Raw genomic sequence first — 22767 nt, 5'->3', positions numbered from 1 at the left:
CTTCTAACCAAAAGTTGTTACTGCCATTATTTCTGAGGTTGCTGTCACTTGAACTTTCCAAAGTAATATGGAAGTAACTGTTTTGCTTCAGCTCAAAAGTATCTCTTGCCAAGCATGGATTACCAACCATAATGTTACATGATTCACATGGTTGAAACTGGTGCCTGCTATTATATTGTCGACATGGGATTAGTTTTAGTCTACTGACTTGTTGGGTAAAATGGCCGAGCTCCTGGATGATCTGTAGAGGAGGGTGCAGTGTTTTGTGAATCCCCCTATTGGGATGCACCACACTAAATACATGTAGGCCAAAAATCATGCGCAAAGCTAAAATATCATTTTTTGTAAACCTTTTAAAGTTACTTTTGAATAGTTGTTTTCTTGTTGGTGAAGTGTTGGGGTTAACGTTACAACCTCTTTAGGTCTGGAGCCAGCCTCTATCTTTTCTGCTGATATTTTCATGGTAAATGTGCCACCTGTGTGTCCGACTTAGTTCCTCTTATTAGGGTGTTTGAGGGTGAAACCAGACTGATAGTATTTTGAAAGATTTGCGGTAACACCATGTAATGACTATCTCTAATGAGTTGGGGTGGTTCTGAAAAGAACCGTTGGTTTCAACTCGACAATTCAATCAGTATGCTCTGATCGTCTTCTGGAGAAAAAAGAAAAGAAAAAATAAATAAATAAAATAGTATGACTGATAGTATAAAACACAGTGAGGAACAGCTCCCTCTGAAGTCACGTAGTTTTCAAGAAAAAAGTAATTTTCCACAAATTTGATTTCGAGACTTCAGATTTAGAATTTGAGGTCTCAAAATCAAGCATCTGAAAGCACACAACTTCGTGTGACACGGGGATGTTTTTTCTTTTATAGTTATTTTGCAAGTCCGACGACCAATTGAGCTCAAATTTTTACAGGTTTGTTATTTTATGCATATGTTGAGATACACCAAGCGAGAGGGCTGGCCTTTGACAATTACCAATAGTGTCTGTGGTGTCTATTAAGTATTTAGCATTTTACATTGGTTGCTCTGTAGGAGTTTGTTTAGTGTGGTGCACCTATTCAGACATTGTGGTGTTGCTGTCAAAGATATCGAAGTGTCTTATCACCATGTGGTATTACTTGTTTTATTTTCCTTCTTGTTTTTCTTCTTCCTTCTTCAGCACCAGCATATCCCAAGAGGACAATGCCAAGTTTGGAAAGTACTGTCAGGTGAGTCACCTTTGACCTGAGGCGAGGTCAATTCCTTGGGGTCATATTTCTTTACTGGAGCAGGTCAGATGGTGAAGATGTGTTTTTCTGTGTCTACTCTGGTGGATTCTAAAATTGCTTTGGGGTGAGCTGCCTATCATTTAGGGCAGGGGGTCAAACTGCAAGACAATTTCTACAAACCACCATGGCTTAGAATTTTCACTGGAACTGAAGTGCAGTTTATTTATTTCTACAGACCTACTACTTACCAACCTACTTTAGTGGTACTTTTTGTACAACACAAAACATCATCGTCCACAGATTTACATTAAACTTACACAATTCAAAGATAGTGATGGCGCACGCGTGATACTTCACGGAGGCAACAAAGGCGATTGCCTCTGTGTGCCCTGGGGCCAATTTCATAGAGCTGCTTAAGCAAAAAAATTGCTTGTGCACTTCGAAAATAGCTAGCTTATTTTACATAATGTTACTGGCCAAAATTTCATGCCATATACAATGCTTGTGACTGGTATTTAGCTGTTGTTTACTTAGCATACATGTAACAATTGAGTTGAGTCTTGGCCGGTAATCTGATTTTACTAAGCAAGGATTTTTTTGCTTAAGCAAAACTTTCTTCAAAAGCAGCTCTATGAAATTTGGCTCTGGTCATTGCCTTGGTGCCTTTGAAAGGCTCCAGTACAAATTTACAATTTCATAATACGGTACCCTTTACCAAGAAGAAAATGCCTTGGTGCCCTTGCCCTTTCAAAAACGAAGCATACAGCCCTGTGATAGTACATGTAGAAAGCTTCCCTTTAAAAATTACTGAGGTAGTGTAGTTTTTGAGAGATGAAAAAAACATTCAATGTCACAATATTAGCATGTAAAACGTATTTACCAGTTTACACAACTCTCCTTAAAATCTAGCCTGTGATTTTCATTTTTTTCTGTCTCAAAAACTTGAACAATGAAGCTGAAACTTCCACATGAAGATTATATTACCTACATGTCGTTATTCATAGTGAGTAGGGATTCATTTCATGACTAAAAACTTGTCTACTACATGTACAAATGGTTTCAAAAATTACCCTTTATTTGTGTCACGCACCACATGCCAAAATCAGGCAGTTCTTTGAAATAGTGAATCGACCTTGAAAGTGAACACAAACTAAATATCAGCCTTGATGTCAATGTGAAGTTACTTGTAAGCTCTATTCTTGTCTATTTGAAAGCTGTTTTTTTCATATGATCTACATGTATGTATTTGACAAGCAAATCAAACCAGTTTTGTGTTTTGGCTAGTGAGAATACCTTGGAATACTGATCTTGAAAGTGTTTGAAAAGGACTTTGGACCTCCCAGACATGTTATACTGGTCCAAAGTAAAATTTGAAGGTTGGCTTAGTGGTTTTTGTCCATGCATTTCACCTAGTATGTGGAACCTAGTACGAACCGGGACCGGAGCCTTGCATACATGTAGATAGGGTTTTTCAGTCCCAACCTGACTGTGTGGGTTTTGGCCCCGCCCCCCCCCTCGTCTAAAACTGAAATTTCATCATAATTGTCTTCTCTACAAATAAGTTGGCATGATGTTTCAGTAGGATGCTTCGCCAACTAAATAAATAATTCAGATTCAGAAGTGTGATTGAATTTGCAATTAACCTGTCAAAATGGTCAATAAGTTTTGATGGGACGGCTCTCAAGTGGATTTCTTGTTTGTTTTAGCCACATCTACTTTAAAACCCCTCAATGAACTTCTGGAGGTGATGTCCCACCATGGTATCCCATCAATGACAAAAGATTGACCCTGCAAAGAATTGCTTTATTATTGACTGAATTTGTTGATCAGTCTGTAGTATAATTTGATCCACTTGTATATTTGTAAATAACTCCACCATGGCGGTCATCTGATTGAAAATGGGATTCTTCGTGACCATGGCTTTAGTTAAGGTCACTTGATTGTGGTCAACATTGCATTGATATGTCAATCATTTCTGGTTGGTCTAAGTTGTCCCAGACAAAGATTATTAAAGAGAAACAATGGACAACCCGATTGCTCCATAGACCTGTCTACAGAAAAATGACTTTTGACTTAAGCTGGGTAAACAACTTTCCATTTTGTGGTCTGACCTTTCGTTCAAATCAGCACAACAAGTCACGCAGCTGTCAGTCAAATGTTTTTCCCCTAAACATTTGAAGATTTAAGGCAGTGGACACTATTAGTAATTACTCAAAATAATTATCAGCATAAAACCTCACTTTGTAACGAGTAATGGGGAGAGGTTGATAGTATACAAAATTGTGAGAAACTCAAGGCTGAATTGTTTGGTTTCTCTAATTACTGCCTTTTTCCTGTTTATGTTTTTGTGTTCCATTTTGTGGGTTTATGATCTATGGGAATATCTGTTCATGTGTTCACTTCTCGGAAATATTTGGGCAAGGCTAAAGGAAAAAGGAATTGATCCATGAGGTTACTTATTCGTGTAGAAAATCATTAATTTATCTAAAAGTGCATGTAGGCAAGGTTCATGAAAAAGGAACTGATTGATGAGGTTACTTATTCGTGTTGAAAACCATTCATTTATCTAAAGGTGTATGTAAGCAAGGTTCATGAAAGAGGAACTGATCAATGAGGTTACTTATTCATGCAGAAGTCATTCATTCAATTAAAGGACTAATAGATCATTGATTTCATAAGGAGTAAGTTCCTGTGTTTTTAATCAATGCATTACGCGACCAATCTGTAAAAAGTTGCATCAAAATTAGAACACAGTTAAGAGAAACAATGAAAAAAGGTTTGTGTTTTGTCAAGAATTGTTGTGCACGTTTGTTTAAAGGCAGTGGGCACAATTGGTTATTACTCAAAATATGTATTAGCATAAAACCGTACTACTTTACGAGCAATGGAGAGCTATGATGTTAAAAAATATTGTGAGAAACGACTCGCTTAGAAGGAATGTAGTTTTCGAGTAAGAAGTAATTTTACACAAATTTGATTTGGAGACCTCAGAATCATAGAATTAGAATTAGAGTATTGAGGTCTCAAAATCAAGCATCTGAAAGCACACAACTTCGTCTAACAAGGGCTTTTTTTCTTTCATTATTATCTTGCAACTTCGACGACCTATTGAGCTCAAATTTTTTTCAGGTTTGTTATTTTGTGCATATGTTGAGATACACTAAAGTAAGAAGACAGGTCTTTGACAATTACCAATAGTGTCCAGTGTCTTTAAAAGGTTTTACCCAGTGATTATCGCAACAGTTTCCATTTGGCATTTTGGGGCATACATTGCGAATATTTTCGATCCATACACAAATTATTCTAACTACATTAAGTTCACTTTACCTTCAACAAAAAACATGTAAGTGCTTATGTTGCTGCAATTAAAATGGGCACTAGTGAATTTTGGTTAGTCAAAATGTTTTCTTGATTTTGACAGTATCTCAGACCAGAATATTACTGTTGAGGATTCAGGATTTGCTATGGTACAAACTTCATCTTTTTTCCTGCGACGATTACCAATTGTATGCATCACCTTCTAGTGCTTTTAAATGTTTAAAGGCAGTGGACACTATTGGTATTTACTCAAAAGAAATATTAGGGTTAAACCTTTTTTGGTAACGAGTAATGGGGAGAGGTTGATAGTATAAAACATTGTGAAAAACGGCTCCTTCTGAAGGAATGTAGTTTTCGAGAAAGAAGTAATTTTCCACGAATTTGTTTCCGAAGAACTTGATGTCTCAAAACCAAGCATCTGAAAGCACACAACTTTGTGTGACAAGGGTGTTTTTTTCTTTCGTGATTAACTCGCAAATTCAACGACCAATTGAGCTGAAATTTTCACTGTAAAGGCTAGTATTTGACAATTACCAAAAGTGTCCAGTGTTTTAAAAAAAATTATAAACAGGTGTCTGTACTAGGGATTTAGGTTTGGAACTTTTTAGCTGATATACGTGATTTTCATGTTTTGGGTTTCTCCGTTAAAGACAAAAGTTATAAACAGGGTATTAAAGACACTGGACACTATTGGTAATTGTCAAAGAACAGTCTTTCACTTGGTGTTTCTCAACAAATATATATGCTTAAAATAAACCTGTGAAAATTTGAGCCAAATTGGTTGTCGAAGTTGCGAGATAATAATGAAAGAAAAAAAACACCCTTGTCACACAAGATAGTGTGCATCCAGATGTTTGATTTCTCTCGAAATCAAACTCATGGAAAATTACATCTTTGTCGAAAACTGCGTCACTTCAGAGGGAGCCGTTTCTCACAATGTTTTGTACTATCAAACTCTCCCCATTACTCGTTAATACCAAGTAAGGTTTTATGCTAATAATTATTTTGAGTAATTACTAATAGTGTCTACTGCCTTTAAGTCTTTCAGTGCTTGAAATTTTCATTTTTGTTAACTAAGTTGTGCATGCCTTTGATATTAAAGTGCTACAATTGAATTGTTTTGTCATTTTTCAATTTTCTTTTTAGTTGGCGGTTGGACGTCAGTGGTTTGCGAGACTTGTTGACAGTCAAAGAGTCAACTCCAAGAAGGTTACCGAGCAAACATTCTACAGATTGGTTCAGTTTTTCGCCGTCTGTTTATTTGAGTAAGTTTGACTATGGATTTTGTGGAATGTTCAATCAAGGTATTGGTGCGATGTACTCCTATATAGAACTTTTATGTGGTTCATTCTGCTATCGACCCACTAACCTCATAGGTCATCATTTGCAAAATCCTGCCAAAATTGGGCTCTTTGTGTTCTTTGTTCTCACAGTGAGCTTGGCGCGGGTCCAGAAAATCCACTCCACCAAAAAAAAAAGTTGGCAAAATTATAAATTTTCTTATATGAATAACAGTGAGAGTTTGTATTTGTTCAACTTTTTTCTTTTCTTTTTTTTCGGGGGGGGGGGGGGGAGTTGATTTTCTGGACTCATGCCGAGCTCAATGAGAGCACAAAGAAGACATAGAGCCTACTTTTGGCAATATCTGGTTTCTAACAAGAACTGTAGACCATAAATGTGAAGGCAAAATGTTTTGAATATGCTTTTGTACATGAATGAAGGACCTATGAGGTTCATGGAGACGATGGCGAAACAAACCTCATAATTCTAGGAATAAGCAGGATGGACCTTTGATTTTTCGTGTAAAATCAGCTTCCTGTTATGAGCTCATAGAGCACCACCCTGATATCAGATGTCAAGCATATTAATTTTGTATAAAGTCAGTGAGTTCTGCTCTTTTTTCACCAAAAGTTCCAAATAGACATTCGATATGTGTTATTGGAATATTTCTGGCTAAAAAAGTACATGTGTATCATTTTCTATATTTTTTATGTCAAACGTTCTTCCAACACATCTGGGTTTTTAATTTTTTTTTTTTGGAAAAACAAATTGCTAATTGGGTTGAAGCAGCCAAGATTTACCTCCATTCCTGGCTTCCTGACTGTAGTTAATTACCTAATGCGGGGATTACCTTCATCGTAATATGATCAGGAAGGGGAAGTAGGTTATCGGGAAGTGGGGGAAGGGGTGTTTATGGGGTCACAAGTTTATAGGCTGACAAACACAAACATTTTACATACGTGTAACTTGAAGATGATGTAACTGACCTTGTGCTTTAGATACAAATGGGAAGGGGCTGTTTGGTGGGTGGGGGGGGGGCACAGCACTAGACCATTCTACGGTACCCTAGGTACATGTACAGTGTTACATTTATAAATACAGAGATTCGAGAAGTATGGCTTTAAAGGCAGTGGACACTATTGGTATATGTCAAAGACCTTCACAGTTGGTGTATCTCAACATATGCATAAAATAACAAACCTGTGAAAATTTGAGCTCAATGGATCATCGAACTTGCAAGATAATAATAAAGGAAAAAAAACACCCCTGTCACGCAAATTTGTGTGTGTTTAGATTGTTGATTTCGGTTGAAGTTCTAAATCTGAGGTCTCGAAATCAAATTCGTCAAAAATTACTTCTTTCTCGAAAACTATGGCACTTCAGAGGGAACGGTTTCTCACAGAGTTTTAGACCATCAACCCTACCCATTACTTGCACCAAGAAAGGTTTTATGCTAATAATAATTATGCTAGTAATTACCAATAGTGTCCACTGCCTTTAAGCATATACACATTGTATGTAATTGTAACTAAGGGAATCAATGTGTGGTGAAGAGGTTTTCAACTAGTGGTTTAATCCCAACAAGGCCTGGTTCTTGATAATTTTACAGAGACGAAGTCGAGGTAAATTATTTTAGAACCAGACCTCGGCGGGTTCAAAACTAGTTGAAAACCGATTCAACACACTTTGATTCCCATTCATTCCCATTCCCTGATTACCCTAAATGTTGAATGGAAAGTTCTAAATATCTCCCTGATTATTGTACAAAGTTTCCCCAATTGCAAAATGCAAATATTGGCAGCTCTGTACACCATTTTTTGTACGTGCAATTTGACTTCCTTAATGGCGAGCATGGCTGACACGTGACATTGGTGCATGAGGACAATATTTTCATGAGTAGGATTTGAAACTTTGCATGGTGGAAATAAGATATAGAAGAGTTTGCGGTAACACCATGTAATAACAATCTCTGGAGTTAATCCAACGGTTCTTTTCAGAACCACCCCAACTCATTTAGAGATTGTTATTACATGGTGTTATCGCAAACTCTTCTATACAATATTTTCATGTCTGTCTGATCTCATCTTCCTGTCAAGGGAACTCGACAAACTCCCGAAAGGGGGTATAAATAAACACTAAGCTGGCAACAGCCGATCTCTCCCATACAAACAATGGTTTAAAGGAACACGTTGCCTTGGATCGGTCGAGTTGGTCTGGAAAGCGTTCTTTAACCGTTTGTTATAAAATGCATATGGGTAGAAAGATTTTGTGATACAATGATCTATACAATATGCCTCGAAATTGCGTGGTTTTCTGTTTACCTCGTCGACTAACACGGTCGGCCATTTATGGGAGTCATGGCCGACCGTGTTAGTTCGCGACGTAAAAGGAAAACAGTGCAATTTGGAGGCATGTTTGTGTGGATCATTGTATTCTACTTTTACAACATCTTTCTACCCATATGCATTTTATACAAAAAAGATTACAAACGCTTTTCAAAGACCAACTCGACCGATCCAAGGCAACGTGTTCCTTTAACGTCTATGATTATGATTTGCACAAATCATGAAAATGTGATTAATTCAGTAACTAGACGGAAATGCTTATAATTCCAGTCATTGTGAAATCGGCGGTTAGCTTTGTAGGATTCGAACCCACAACCTTGTGATTGCAAGTTCTGCAGTCTAACCATTGGACCATGTACATGATGCAAATGTGCTACAAGTTTATAATGTATACAAAATGTTTGTTTCAACTTTAGGTGCAATGAAGCAGATGACTTCACTCCCGTCAAAAGTCTCATGAACATGTGTTTCACATTTTACCATGAACATGAAGGTAAATACAAATCATTCGGATAGATTATCTCGGTTTTTACTCTAAAGTTCAAAAATATATACATAATAGTCATGGTCAATGGAGGGCGATGCTGGGGAAGGGGGATATTCACTAGTATATATAGATGATGTGACCTCTGACGTCACTCGAAAACCATAACATGATTCGCGCGCATATCGCTGGGCAAAACCTTTTTTTGTTTTGGCAGCCAGCTAGAAAGTGTATGCAATCTTACCATCTACGTGTATTTTTGCCCGGCGAAACATGACGTATACAGTGTTTTTTCAACAGAGGGCGGTTTGAATGTAAACATTGGTCACATCGTCTATACTCACTATTTATATGTACTCACAAAAAATATTGACCATAAAAAACTTTCTTGGAAATGAGCGCTCAAGAGCTATTGATGTTATAAAACATTGTCAGAAACGATACCCTTTGAAGTAATATAGTTTTAGAGAGATGTAATTTGTCACGAACTAATTTGAATCTGAACACAGGCAGCAAGCAGCAAGCCTTTTTCAGGCATCTGAAAGCTCGCAATTCTATAGTAATAATAATAATAATAATAATAATTTATTGGTTTTATATTGCGCTCTCTCCAGGACCAACCTGTTCGAGGGCGCGTAACAGTAAAAATGGAAAATGATTAAGAAAATTACATACATTAAGTTTAAGTACACCAGTAAAAAATAGAAGCAAAATAGCTCTAAACATTAAATTCTATGCAAGGGTATTCTTTTCTTTCAACATTTCCTTGCAACTTTGATGACCATTTCAGCCCAAATTTTCACAGGTTTTTCTTTTAATGCATATTTTAGGGTACATCATGTGAGGATTACTTGCCTTTGACTATTGCTAAAAGTATACCCTGCCTTTAAATCTTAAACTTCATACCAAAATGAAACATGTATGACGACTGAAGATGGGACATTTAAAATCATTCAAACAGCAAAATAAAGGGTGATCTCAAATATACAGATATTACAGTTTTCTAATAGCTGCAGTCCATAGAAAACATATTGAAATATAACGAGTCTCTTTCCTCACGTTAAAACATAGTAAACATGGGTTTTTCTCCAGAGCGCTCCAAGCCAAATTTCTGAAAAACGCGGTCAAACAAACCCGCACGACAAAGGAATCGTGACGTCAATGGCGGCTATTTGATGTGGATAATAGCACCCTCAGTTTGCCAAAGCTGGAGAACTGTGTTCAAACCCTATTAGGGGAAAATTGTCACTGGCGTTAAGGGGTCATTATAATATATAAGTCGTTTTTGACTCTCGGCTGAAAAAGCCACGCGGCCGGGTGCATTTTAATAAATAAGTCGTTTTTGACTCTCGACTGAAAACCATGTGGCCGGGTGCATTTTTGACTCGACCTATTTATTACTAAATGCCAATTTTGAGAGTAAAATGGTTATTAACCGGTATCTACGATGTGTATTTGGCCATAAAAAGGTAATATTTGAAATATTGTGATCATCCTTTATTGGCTGTTTAATTTTTGTAAAAAATAAAATTCTGGTGTGGAATTTGCAGATAAGTTTAACTTTTTTGTTTTCATGACCATGCAGGATATCCAAGGTGTGATGCCATGATGAGGAAGAGTTTTCTGTACAGTAATCTTACCGACCAACCAATCTGGTAGGTATTGGTGAAAGTTAATGAATGATAAAGAGATTTAAAGCCATTGGACACTTTTGGAACAAAAAAAAATAAAAAAATCACAGACTTACAAATAACTTTCAGGGTTTACAGAAGGTAATGGTGAAAGACTTCTCTTGAAGTACTAATTCGTGAAATGCTTTACTTTTAGAGAAAACATTAAAACAACTATCAATTCTCGATATCGAGAATTAGGGATTTATTTTAAACACATGTCATGCCACGGCAAAACGTGCGGAAACAAGGGTGTGTTTTCCTGTTATTTTCTCCCGACTCTGATGACCGATTGAGCCTAAATTTTCACAGGTTTGTTATTTTATATATAAGTTGTGATACACGAAGTGTTGGCCTTTGGACAATACTGTTTACCGAAAGTGTCCAATGGCTTAAACAATGGTAATGTGGATGATTTATTCAATCATTAACATGCTGATTCTGTGAAGCTGATCTATAGACCGTATTGAATAATCCCTTTGCTGCTATGAAAGTCGCCATCTTGTTAGTCAAAACGTATGCGCGTCTAAGCGCGTACATAAAAAAACACGCAGCACGCAGCATTCCTGGTTTGATTTCTACGGCACAATCACGCGCATGCGCACACATGTACCACTCGCAGATGCCATCTTGTGAAGCAGATATTTAAAAGGTGACATCATATTCAATACGGTCTATACAGATAGAGGGCGCTTTGAATTCAGAACCCAGAGAGCATTGTTTGCTTGTTTGTTTAGATGATCTTCCTTTTAAGGGAACTCAGCAACTCCCACAAGAGCAAATAATGATACCTGTAAGTGATGGTTAAAAGCAGTGGACACTATTGGTAATTACTCAAAATAACTATTAGCATAAAACCTTAGTTGGTAACGAGTAATGGAGAGCTGTTGATAGTATCAAACACTGTGAGAAACGGCTCCCTCTTAAGTCATGTAATTTTTCTAGAGAGCAGTAATTTTCAATGAACTTGATTTTGAGACCTCAGAATTAGATTTTGAGGTCTCGAAATCAAGAATCTGGAAGCACACAACTTCGTGTGACAGACGCGTGTTTTTTTCTTTCATTATTGTCTCGCAACTTCGATTTCCAGTTGAGCTAAAATTTTCACAGGTTTGTCATTTTATGCATGCTGTTGAGATACACCAAGTGAGAAGACTGGTCTTTGACAATTACCAGTAGTGTCTAGTGTCTTTCAAGAAATAAATAAAAACAATAATGAAACACCAATCTCTGTCATACAGTGATTGTTTAAAAGTCTATGATTATGAATTGCACAAAATCAAGAAATTATGATTCAGTGCCTAGACGGCAATACTTATTGTAGTCATTGCGAAATCAGCAGATAGCTTGGTAGGAATCGAACCCACAACCTTGTGATGGCAAGTCCTGCTGTCTTACCACTAGACTTCACATGTTGACGACAATAATGATAAGCACATTTGCTCAGTACTTCCTGGGGTTCTAAAATTCATCGCTTCATCTTTCTGAAAGTTTGTATTAGCTCAGGGCCTTGAGTACCTTGTTTAGTAGATACGTGTGGAATATAAGATTTCGATATTAATGCATTGCAAAGTTTAAAGCCACAAATTCGCAACAATTCGAAAGAGTTGAGCTGCAGGCAACTCTTCCAAAACAATCACAGCGAAAATAGAGCTGCCTCGTCAAATTTAGCTTAGCACGAAGCACTGGCAGGAAGTATAAACCAGGCTTTTTATTCATCTCCGTGTTTTATTCCCCAGGAAATCTCTTCGGTTCTGGAATGCTGCTTTCTTCGATGCCGTCCACCATGAAAGGAAACAACGCTCCCCAGATAACCAAGTCAACTGGAGGCACCTGTCATCGGAGGAGAGAGAGGACACGGAGACGCTGAATGAGAATATCACCTTCGGTCAGCTCGCAACCTTCCTCCATAATATGATGGAGCTTGGGTTGCCGCTAGACATATGCCAAGCATTCTTTGACAAGATGGCTACCATCGGGAATCTTAGTTCAGGTAATAAGGAGGGGGTCAACCTCGTTCCCAGGGGTGATCGATCTCACCGTGCCATTTTTCCCAGCATGCCTAGCTCAATCATAACCCCTGGAATTGGCAAATTTAAATGTGCTATATGCTAGCATTTCAATGAGCCATATATGAGCGTACATATTCATTATTCAATCTTTTCGAAACGCATGTCTTTCGTCTTAAAGAATGTTTTTGTTTTTGTTTTTTAAAAAACGTGTTCGTTGCTTAAAAAACGCTGGCGTGATCAACATAAAAAAAACCTTAAAACTATGCGTGCACGCACTTGACATCTAATGCATAATCAATTTCATGAGCCAATCAGCGTTGTTTCCCAGTACATGCCTCTCAGGGGTTATTGACGACAGATATGGCGCGCTGCCCATGGTGGCGAGGCTGAGGAGGGGTTGACTACTGATTCTGACAGTGATAAACTTCCGACTTGTATTTCCAATCTTTATTTGCCCGCGGAAGAAACAGCAAATTTGTTTGGATGAAAATAGGCTGAAATATCTACTCATATAAAGCCTACGATATACCATGTACCTGTAGGCCATCCCTTGAACTCGATGAAGTTTACCTATACTTATCTCAAAGACTCAACGATCTCCTGATTAACTTGCCAGTGCTCAACCAACTGGGCTATCTAAGCCCTTACGTAGTTGCCAGACTTCCTATTAGGTCAATGTCTTTGTCTATTTGGTCAAACACACCTCAATATTTTTAAAGTTATTATAAACTAACTTTTTATGATATAGAAAGGTTTGCGGTCACACCATGTAATGACTATCTCTAATGAGTTGGGGTGGTTCTGAAAAGAACCGTTGGTTTCAGTTGAAACCAACGATTCTCTCCAGAAGACGATCAGAGCATACTGATCTAAATGTCGAGTTGAAACCAACGATTCTCTCCAGAAGACGATCAGAGCATACTGATTGAAACGTCGAGTTGAAACCAACGATTCTTTTCAGAACCACCCCAACTCATTAGAGATAGTCATTACATGGTGTTACCCCAAACCTTTCTATATCGTATTTCCACCATGCAAAGTTTCAAATCCTACTTAACTTTTTATGATCAACACCCTGAAGTATTCCCTGGCATTGTTTTGATAATGATGTCATTATTTGCTGATTCCGTATTCAGATCAGAAAGAACTTATCCAGATCAACATCCAGCAACACTTTCACATCGACTGTGAAGAGGAGAACACCAAGAACAGGAGACATCTTAAGAAGCAAATCAAAATACATTTCATGAAACGCAAGGGACATCGACAAGAAACATTCTGACCCAACTCTGACACTCTTGGTGAACTCTTGTCCCTCGCTAGTCAAGCTGGTCCCTCCAGTGGCGAGATGCAGCCAGTGTACTTGTAGCAATGCTGGTATTGTACTAGACTGGGCCCCTGTCTTTATCGGCAAGGATAAAGACAGGTCCCCGCTGTCAGATCCTGTGATTCCATTGGAAACAATCATCGTTTGATAAACGTGCAGTGACATAGATGCCCAAATAGTCACTGCTGTCGCGTCCGCAATAGAAGTTGACAGCGTATCTCTATGTGAAATGACCAAAGGTCAGAGGTCAAACTACACGCCGATTTTGCAATTTTTTTGAGGCCGGTCTCTGGCGTTATTCATGAGCCCCGAAGTGTAACTCCAGATGTTCAGGCTAGTATTGTACAAGGCTGGACAACAGAATGATAACCTCGTGGAGTACCTCATAAGGTCACCCATAGAAATATAAATGATAGTTTGTGAAGATTGTCTGTTTAGAAATTACACGAGGCTTCTAAGTGTTTGTACTTCTGTGGATTGCACTCTACATAGGGGACTACGACCTTTAACCTTCAAGTTCAGAGCTACAAATGTCAAGCTATCAGCCTGTCTCCCTTTACAAACATTGGTTAAACGGCTGAGATTGTGATCTGTACAATAAAGAGACAGTACGCGCTTGATATTGATGCCGCAGATATTAAAAGAAATGTATGCTGGAAATAAACAAAATCGGAATGCAAGAGACTTGTCAGGCATGTGAGACTTCCTCTTTTCAGCTGATTTCCTCTTTTGGGGTTTAGATTTTCCTCTTTTTTTCTTCACTTTCTGTGTACAAAAGGATAGGAATATTATCTTAGCATGGTCGACTCAGATGCATGGTCGACTCAGATGCATGGTCGACTCATATGCATTGAGAATGTAGAGCTCAACCACACAACTCACTAGACTATCTGACATTGTGCCAGGCTACAGGGTGCTACTCATAGATTTATATATATAAGAACTAGAGGGCGCACTGGTGATGCTGCGTGCACAAATGCGACGGGACCGCAAGGAGACACGCGCGCCATTCTGCATGCACGTTGAATATGAAGTACAGGTTGGAGTTTGTGTTTATGGGGCGCTATACGCGATGCTGTTGTGTCAACTTAGAAAATGGCCGCACAAACACGCTGTGCAATGCCTGTTTTTGTCAAATGGCCGTTAATACAACTCTCTGTATGATCCATGCATGAGGGAGGGTGATTGCAAGACCAGCTGTCGCATGATTGAAGTATTTCTCAAAGAATGATAGAGACGATAGAGTGATAACAACTACTGAACCCTTTGTGTATCTAAACCAACATGCTTGCCGAATGTACATAATGAATGTAAATTTCTTAGTATCAAACTCCTTATCTGAACATGCCAAAATCCTGATCATAACCCCCCCCCCCCTCCCCAAGCCCTGATTAATGTCAACTCTCATTGCGTGGTCTGCGCTTCAGCTGGGGTAGTAACTATTATGAACTCAACAAACATGCAACAATACAAAAACGTAACATTTTGTTGTTGTTATGTGGAAGTGTCGTGGCCGAGCGGTTAAGAGCACCGAATTCAAACTCTGGTGTTTCTGATCAGCAGAGTGTGGGTTCGAATCCCCAGCCGTGACACTGTGTCCTTGAGCAAGACACTTAACCATTGCTTCGTCCTTCGGATGGGACGTAAAGCCGTTGGTCCCATGTGTTGTGTAACGCATGTAAAATAACCCAGTGCACTTATCGAAAAGAGAAGGGGTTCGCCCCGGTGTTCCTGGTTGTGGCTGCTTAATGCGCCGTAGCACCTTGTAAACCCGTATAAGGTGCTAAATAATTGGGTCTCAGAATTCATCACTGCAATAACCTATCTTTCTGAAAGTTTGTATATACTCAGCGCCTTGAGTACCTTGTTTGGTAGATACGTGCGCTATATAAGACTTCGATATATTATTATGTTCGCAGTAATTGTTTTGATCAGTGAACCTAACGTCAAAAACATATGATCAGCCGTCGATTTCACAAAACTCTTCCTAACTTAAAACTAATCTTAGGACTTAGGACGAGTCCCAACCCTGCACTATGTAGCATGCAGACCTTAAGATTAATCCTAAGTTAAGACGAGTTACTCGTCCTAACTCGAGATAAGACAAGTCCTAACTCTTTGTGAAATCGACCCCAGGATCACCAAAACATGCCCCAGATGAAATATTCCAGTAAAATACCAAAAGCGTGTGGGGTTATAACGTGAAAATATTTACATTTGATTAAAATTTCCTCTTCAAAAAACAATAAGGAGCTGATGAAGGTGATGGTCCCATCGCAGACATATTTTTTTTCTAACATTGCAAATTTGACTAAAACTGAAATAGTTTCTTGGTCGAGACACTTTGGAATACTTGTTTCGAGACTTTGGAACACTTGTTTTTAAAATTAAGGTGCACCCACCAAAACAAAACACCTATATTTAATATGGGATAAGCAATTCCAATCTCATCATGTATTTGTGTAGATTTAATCCACCTGGTGTGGGATTTTAAATAATATTGAAAGGTTTCTTGCCAAAATCTCTTGAGGTAGGAGAAAATAAAGTAAACTGAAATGTTTGTAATTCATCCAAAACAAAGCTGATATAAATCAAATGATAGTTCTTTCTGTAGTTTGTAGCGTGTTGCGGCAGAGTGGTTTAAGCACTAAATTCAAACTCTGATGGTTGATTCCTCAGGGTGTGTGTTCGAATCCTGTTCATGACACTTCTCTTCTTTGGCAAGACACTTAATGGGCCCTTTTCATGAAATATGCTAATTACATTTTGCATGCGTACAGATCCTATTGATTGGCAAACCCCATAGAGTTGTGCACTATATATATTTCATGGGAAGGTTCTGTTATTATTGCTTATCACCCCAGGAGTACATTGGTATTTGCAAGGGGTAGAGATTGATGATGTAAATGATTAGCAGCCTGCGCACCAATTGGTTGCGGTGCTGCATACTCCAAAGGAGTTGAGATAATTTTGGGAATGCTTGAATCAAAATAAACAATTGACACAACAGAGAATTTTTTTGTTTGTGCCCACTAAATGCCTGTTATTATTTTAGTGTAGAAACACAAACAACAACTTGTACAACATGATGATAAAAGTCGAAGGCTTTTGTTGTGTTTTATAACTCAAACATTGAATACAAATCATTAAAGGCAGTGGACACTATTGGTAATTACTCAAAATAATTATTATCATAAAACTTTTCTTGGTGACGAGTAATGGGGAGAGGTTGATGGTATTAAACATTGTGAGAAACGGCTCCCTCTGAAGTGCCATAGTTTTCGAGAAAGAAGTGATTTGATTTTGAGACCTCAGATTTAGAACTTGAGGTCTCGAAATCAACCATCTAAACGCATACAACTTCATGTGACAAGGGTGTTTTTTTCTTTCATTATTATCTCGCAAGTTCGATGACCGATTGAGATCAAATTTTCACAGGTTTGTTATTTTATGCATATGTTGAGATACACCAACTGTGAAGGCTAGTCTTAGACAATTAGTAAATGTGTCCACTGCCTTTAAAGAACATTAACTCTTGACTTGTCTGTGCAGGTTTGGGAATTTCCCTCCTATTTAACCTTACCCAAAATATGAAACTTAATATAAATATTTATGAAATGTATCAGTATTAAATATATTTTTGTTGTACATATATTATGCAACATGACATAAGCAATATATACCTGTGGTGTATGGTTTTATTAAAAATGTATTAATATTTAGCAAAAGGTATGCGTCTGGTGATCGTTTCCCAACTCTATAATTTTTTTGTTTAATTTTAATTTTTTTATATTTGTTATTCTTCAGACAATACAATAATTATATAACAAGCAGAGGTCATCCGGGGAAAGGCGAATGTGAAAAAAAAAATGTCATAAAAAAATATGTGCCCGCCAAGACCTTTCATATTCTATAAAATTCATATACTATACATTACACATATAAGAAATTTAAAATTGTAGAGATTGTTTGGTTTATTGCAAGCTTTAAAAGACATTTCCAAATGTCTAAAATTTGTTAAAGAAATGTAAGACATATATATATATGTCTTAAATTTATGCCACATATATGTGGGGATGTTGCTTTAGTTTAAGCATTTTCTCAATTATAGTATCAAGTAAAAATTTATTTTCAAAATATTTTGTAAAGGATTTTTCATCATTTGATTTGTAAACCTATAACTCGTTCAAATATGTTCCAACTCTGATATCATTTTTATTTTAAGTTCGGTTCTTATTCATGTAAACCTTTTGCAAATGTTACATGACAACTCTGTAATTCTGGGTTGTAATTTGTCAGCAATTAATTTGTAATCCTTTCGATAGTTTTGATAGTTAATGAGACTACCTTCTGTATTATGATTTGTCAAAATCTTATAATAAGGATCATGGAAAGATTCTGTCAATTTATCTCAACTATAAATGTAGTAATTCTAAAAGCCAAAATGAGTGAGAAATATTTTTGTTTTGATAAAAGATTCCTGAGTTGATGATTATTCTTTTCGTCTGAAACATTAAGACAAATCAAGCTTTTTGAATTGGAAAAATTAAATTGGAAAACAATTCTTAATTTTGTACAACTTCTGAACACCGAATTAATGAACTGGAATTTGGGAAAAAAAAAAAAATAAAATAAAAAATAACAATACTATAGTTAAAGCTCTTTCCAATTAACCATAAGCATTTCAAAGGGGGAAAAAAAAGAGTTTTTCTTGACATTAATTTCACACAATGTTCTTTCTTTTAACTGGAATGTATGGTTTAAATATTAATCCGTCCGTTTGTTTGTGTCCTTGTTTTCATGAATCTTATTAGAGTCCATGAAGTTTGATGACAGTAAAATTATTTTGATACTGCGCTATGTTTGGTTTTGATATCTTAACGGGAAGGTACACGTATGATAATATTGTGAAAGACCAGTCTTCTCACTTGGTGTATCCCAACATAAGCATAAAATAACAAGCCTGTAAAAATTTGAGCTAAATTGCTTTGTAATAAGAAAATAATAATAATAATAATAATAATAATAATAATAATAATAATAATGGAGTCTTATATAGCACTGGTATCCGCCACAAAAAGACGCTCATACTCTCCATTGCTCGTTACCAAGTAAGTTTTTAAATTAATATTTGTTTTGAGTAATTACCAAACGTGTACCTTCCCTTTAAAGGATTTGTGTACTTTTTCAAAGTGTCCATAGATTTACATTTAACTTACAGGGTTTGAAGATAATGATAGTGGAAAGCTTCCCTTCAAATATTACTGACTGGGGTGCTGTAGTTTTTGAGAAATGAGTAAAACAATGTAATGAAAATACGTTTGTAAATGCTTAAAATAATTTTTGTCTCATGAGACGAAAATTATTTTCATGACATTACTTTACTCATTACCCCAAAACTACAGCACCTCGGCACGTAATATTTTCAGGGAAGCGTTCCACTATCATTATCTTCAAACTGTGTAAGTTTAATGTAAATCTGTGGACATTGTGTTTTTTGTCCTACAAAAAGTACATAATACACCCTTTAACTGACAATAAGACATTCGCTGTGTACAAACTTATGTGGATATTAATTGTCCAATAATAATGCGCAAGTTATACATTCAATGTACAAACCTATGTGATTATCCAATGTCCAATATGGATGTGCAAGGTAGGCAAACATAATATGTGAGTGTCCAATATCAATGTGATGGGCAGACATTCACTATTAAATGTGAATGTGCAGCTATTGACCCATTTTACCTGACGTCATCATCGGAATAATCTTGGATGCGCCATTTTGGTGGTCCATGTCAACATGTGTTATTCAGTGAAGTGCGTATTTTAGGTGACGCGGCATTTACACGTAAGCCTATTGACCACCAACATGGTTGGCATGGCATCAGCCGCCGCGTGTGACGTGCGTGCAAGGGGTCAATAATGACCTTAAACTAAAGAGATTTTTGCTGTGATAGAGCTAACAAAGCATCCAAAATGTATGAAACACTGTACAGTTTGAAATTTAAGGATAAAGTTGTTTTTGGACCAAATTTAATGTTAGTTTTAACGTACTTAGTTTCAGTAATATGTTGCCATATATACAAGTTATGTATTCAATAGGTTGTTATCCAAATATGTATTTGTTGTTAACTTAATGTAATTGTTTCTTTGAGGCCATAAATAATAATAATAATGATAATAATATGAACACTTATAGTGCGTCGGTATCCACCGCAAGTGATGCTCATGGCGCAAGGAAGAAACACAAAATTAATGAAAAGCAGCTGTGAAAAAGTGGGTTTTGAGGGCCTCTTTGAACTTATGAATAGAGGACATGTTACGGATATTAAGAAGCAGATTATTCCAAAGTAAAGGACCAGCATGAGAAAAAGCCCTGTCACCCCAATTGTTGTGGGTGTGGGGAACAACCAGTAATGACGAAGTGGATGATACCCATCGATGCATACAAAAACTGGTTTATAATTTTGCTGCATGAATAATTGATAGGTCTCTGGAAAACAAGACTTTATTTTGATGCATCAGTTGGAACAAAATAATTTTACCATTGTTTAAAATTGCTCAAAATCATTTAAGATAACGTTATTGTGTCGGTTTTGTCTTGAGTAAAGATTCCTATTTTTAAAGTGAATTTTACCATTACATCTACTTTGCATCATTAGACAACAAAATGGGGATTCTTCAGAAGGTTGCACTGTGTCCCTTGCAGTAAGGGCAAATGTTTAATACTAATTTACATCATTTAGGAAAGATTTTACATTTATGAATCTCAATTTATCTCATCTTATCCCTGTTATTAATTTTATGTTGGTAATTAAATATATAAATAATTGTATATTTTAGTTTGTTTATTTTGAACTTATGTGGTGCTGGAAATTATATTTTATCTGAAAGTGATAAATGTCTAAACTATATATTTGACAAATAAAACACATCTTTGTCAAACATGGCTAGAGTTAAAAAGTTTTCTTCTGATTTTTTAAGCTTCATAACTATAGAGATGGAAGATGCTGATTTTATACCAGTAATATGCCTGTGATATTTTTTCACAGGACTCGGGAAAGTACTGAGTATACAGTGCTAGCACACATCGGTGTATGGGTATTAACCAAAATTAATATTCTTTATCCCCGATGCAAATTTAACATCTTTTATATATTGTGCGTTGCCCCCTGCCAGAACATAGGATTCGAACTGCCTCTAGCTACCGGGCAATCTCGGTAGTCTAGTTGGTAAGACACTGCTCTAGTATTGCAAGGGTCGGGGTTCGAATCCCACCCGAGAGTAATCTGTGATATTTTTTTACACAGGACTCAGGGGAAAGTACTGAGTATACAGTGCTACAAACATACTCTTTATCCTCGATGCAAATTTAACATCTATTAGATAATTCTGTACCGTTGAGAAGCCGAGGTATTTATCCTGGGTCTCGGCAGTTAAATTGGGTTCAATTTTTTTTTATGACTAAATTTACAATCATCAATATTCTCATTGTGCTGGTATCTGTGTGTAGTGTGAACTGTTTTTTTTTACACGGTATATTTTGCCTTGATAAAAACAGGTTTACCAACCAAATTTCCATGTGATTTTCAGGATAAGCATACAAAAGCTGAATACCAGTAACAAGCATTATGTAACAAATGGAAATTTGGCTGGTAATCCTGTTTTTATATGGGAAGAAATATCATGCTTAGCAATTTTTTTTGCTTAGCAGCTCTATGAAATTGGGCCCTGGTCTTCATTGAAAAGTGTCCTGGATTCTCTAATTATGGGAATTTTTACAGAGATAGTCATCATTCAGGGCAGATAATTATTTTTCGCTGAAGTGAAGGGTAGAATTAATGACACCAACCGGACAACACAATTATTGGGTGCGATCGTTTAGCTTCCCTGGGTGGACCCCGGTGTGTGGCGGTTTTTTTTCCCAGGACGAACGTGTGCAGATAATTACCCACGTTCGTCCTAGAAGTAAAAACCGCCACACACCGGGGTCGACCCAGGGAAGCTAAACGAACGCACCCATAAACAACCTCGTAAAACTGAGTATAGAGCAGGGTATTATCTTTTTAGAGACTCCATAATAAGCCATTGTTTTTTTCTTTCTTAGAAGAGACCCAACAATGCAAACAAACTCAAGGATTTGTAAGAAAAACAAGGGATTTTTATATATTGCTCGTCATTTTTCTTTCAATACCTATTTAAAATTTACACATCAGTTTCCCTTGTGGTTCATTAGTTAAAATAATATTTGTATTAAAGGCAGTGGACACTATTGGTAATTACTCAAAATAATTATTAGCATAAAACCTTACTTGGTGACAGGTAATGGGGAGAGGTTGGTGCTATAAAACATTGTGAGAAACAGCTCCCTCTGAAGTGCCATAGTTTTGGAGAAAGAAGTAATTTTCCACGAATTTGATTTTGAGACCTCAAGTATAGAACTTGAGGTCTCGAAATCAACCATCTAAAGGCACACAACTTCGTGTGACTAGGATGTTTTCTTTCATTATTATCTCGCAACTTTGATGACCGATTGAGCTCAAATTTTCACAGGTTTGTTCCTTTATGCATATGTTGAGATACACCAACTGTGAAGGCTAGTCTTTGACAATTACCAATAGTGTCCACTGCCTTTAATTACTTGATAAAAATGTCTGTCTCCTTCGGTTATCCCTCTGCTGCTACTTGGTTGTAATATTGTAAACTTTGGTGTGATCCCTGGCAGTTTAGAGCAGTTGCAGGTTGACTGGCTGGCACCTCGAGCAAAGATATTTACAAATATGGAGGCTGCCGACATTGGGATAGATAGCTCAGTTGGTAGAGAGCCAGCACATTATTAATCTGGAGGTCGCAGGTTTTAGCAAATTTTGTTTCTTTTTTCAATCCAAAAATTTACTTCTTTTTTTTTAAGAGTCAATATGTTTATTTTTGAAGAAAAGACCGACAACGCAGAAAAAAAATAAGAGAATTTTATGTCTTGCTTGTTATGGTACAAATGAAAAGCGATCATTGTGAGATTACCAGCTTGTAAGAGAACGCAAAAAATACTGGACAAACTGCAACTCACTGACATCAATGTGGTTAAATCTTCTCTATTTAATAAAGAAAGCACCA

General features: G+C 36.9%; 1 protein-coding gene across 2 annotated transcripts in view; it reads left to right on the top strand.

The window, feature by feature from the left end:
• The window catches only part of LOC139934815 (uncharacterized), a 31730-nt gene extending 11109 nt beyond the window's left edge, over positions 1 to 20621 (top strand). Inside the window, exons 3-9 of one of the 2 annotated variants that reach the window (XR_011785728.1) lie at positions 1165 to 1213; positions 5678 to 5796; positions 8574 to 8650; positions 10227 to 10296; positions 12051 to 12304; positions 13460 to 16802; positions 17175 to 20621. Coding sequence is in view for 1 of the 2 variants with exons in the window: in XM_071929218.1 (XP_071785319.1) it covers positions 1165 to 1213; positions 5678 to 5796; positions 8574 to 8650; positions 10227 to 10296; positions 12051 to 12304; positions 13460 to 13605 (715 nt within the window). In the remaining variant the exon portion in view is untranslated. Of the gene's footprint in view, positions 1 to 1164; positions 1214 to 5677; positions 5797 to 8573; positions 8651 to 10226; positions 10297 to 12050; positions 12305 to 13459 lie in introns of both variants that reach the window. The other variant, XM_071929218.1, reaches the window with a different exon arrangement.
• Positions 20622 to 22767: the final 2146 nt, after the last annotated feature.

Source organism: Asterias amurensis, chromosome 3 (assembly GCF_032118995.1).
Source record: "Asterias amurensis chromosome 3, ASM3211899v1".
Lineage (NCBI taxonomy): Eukaryota > Metazoa > Echinodermata > Asteroidea > Forcipulatida > Asteriidae > Asterias > Asterias amurensis.
The sequence above is the reverse complement of the archived record's forward strand: the minus strand, read 5'-3'. Positions and strand labels throughout refer to the sequence as shown.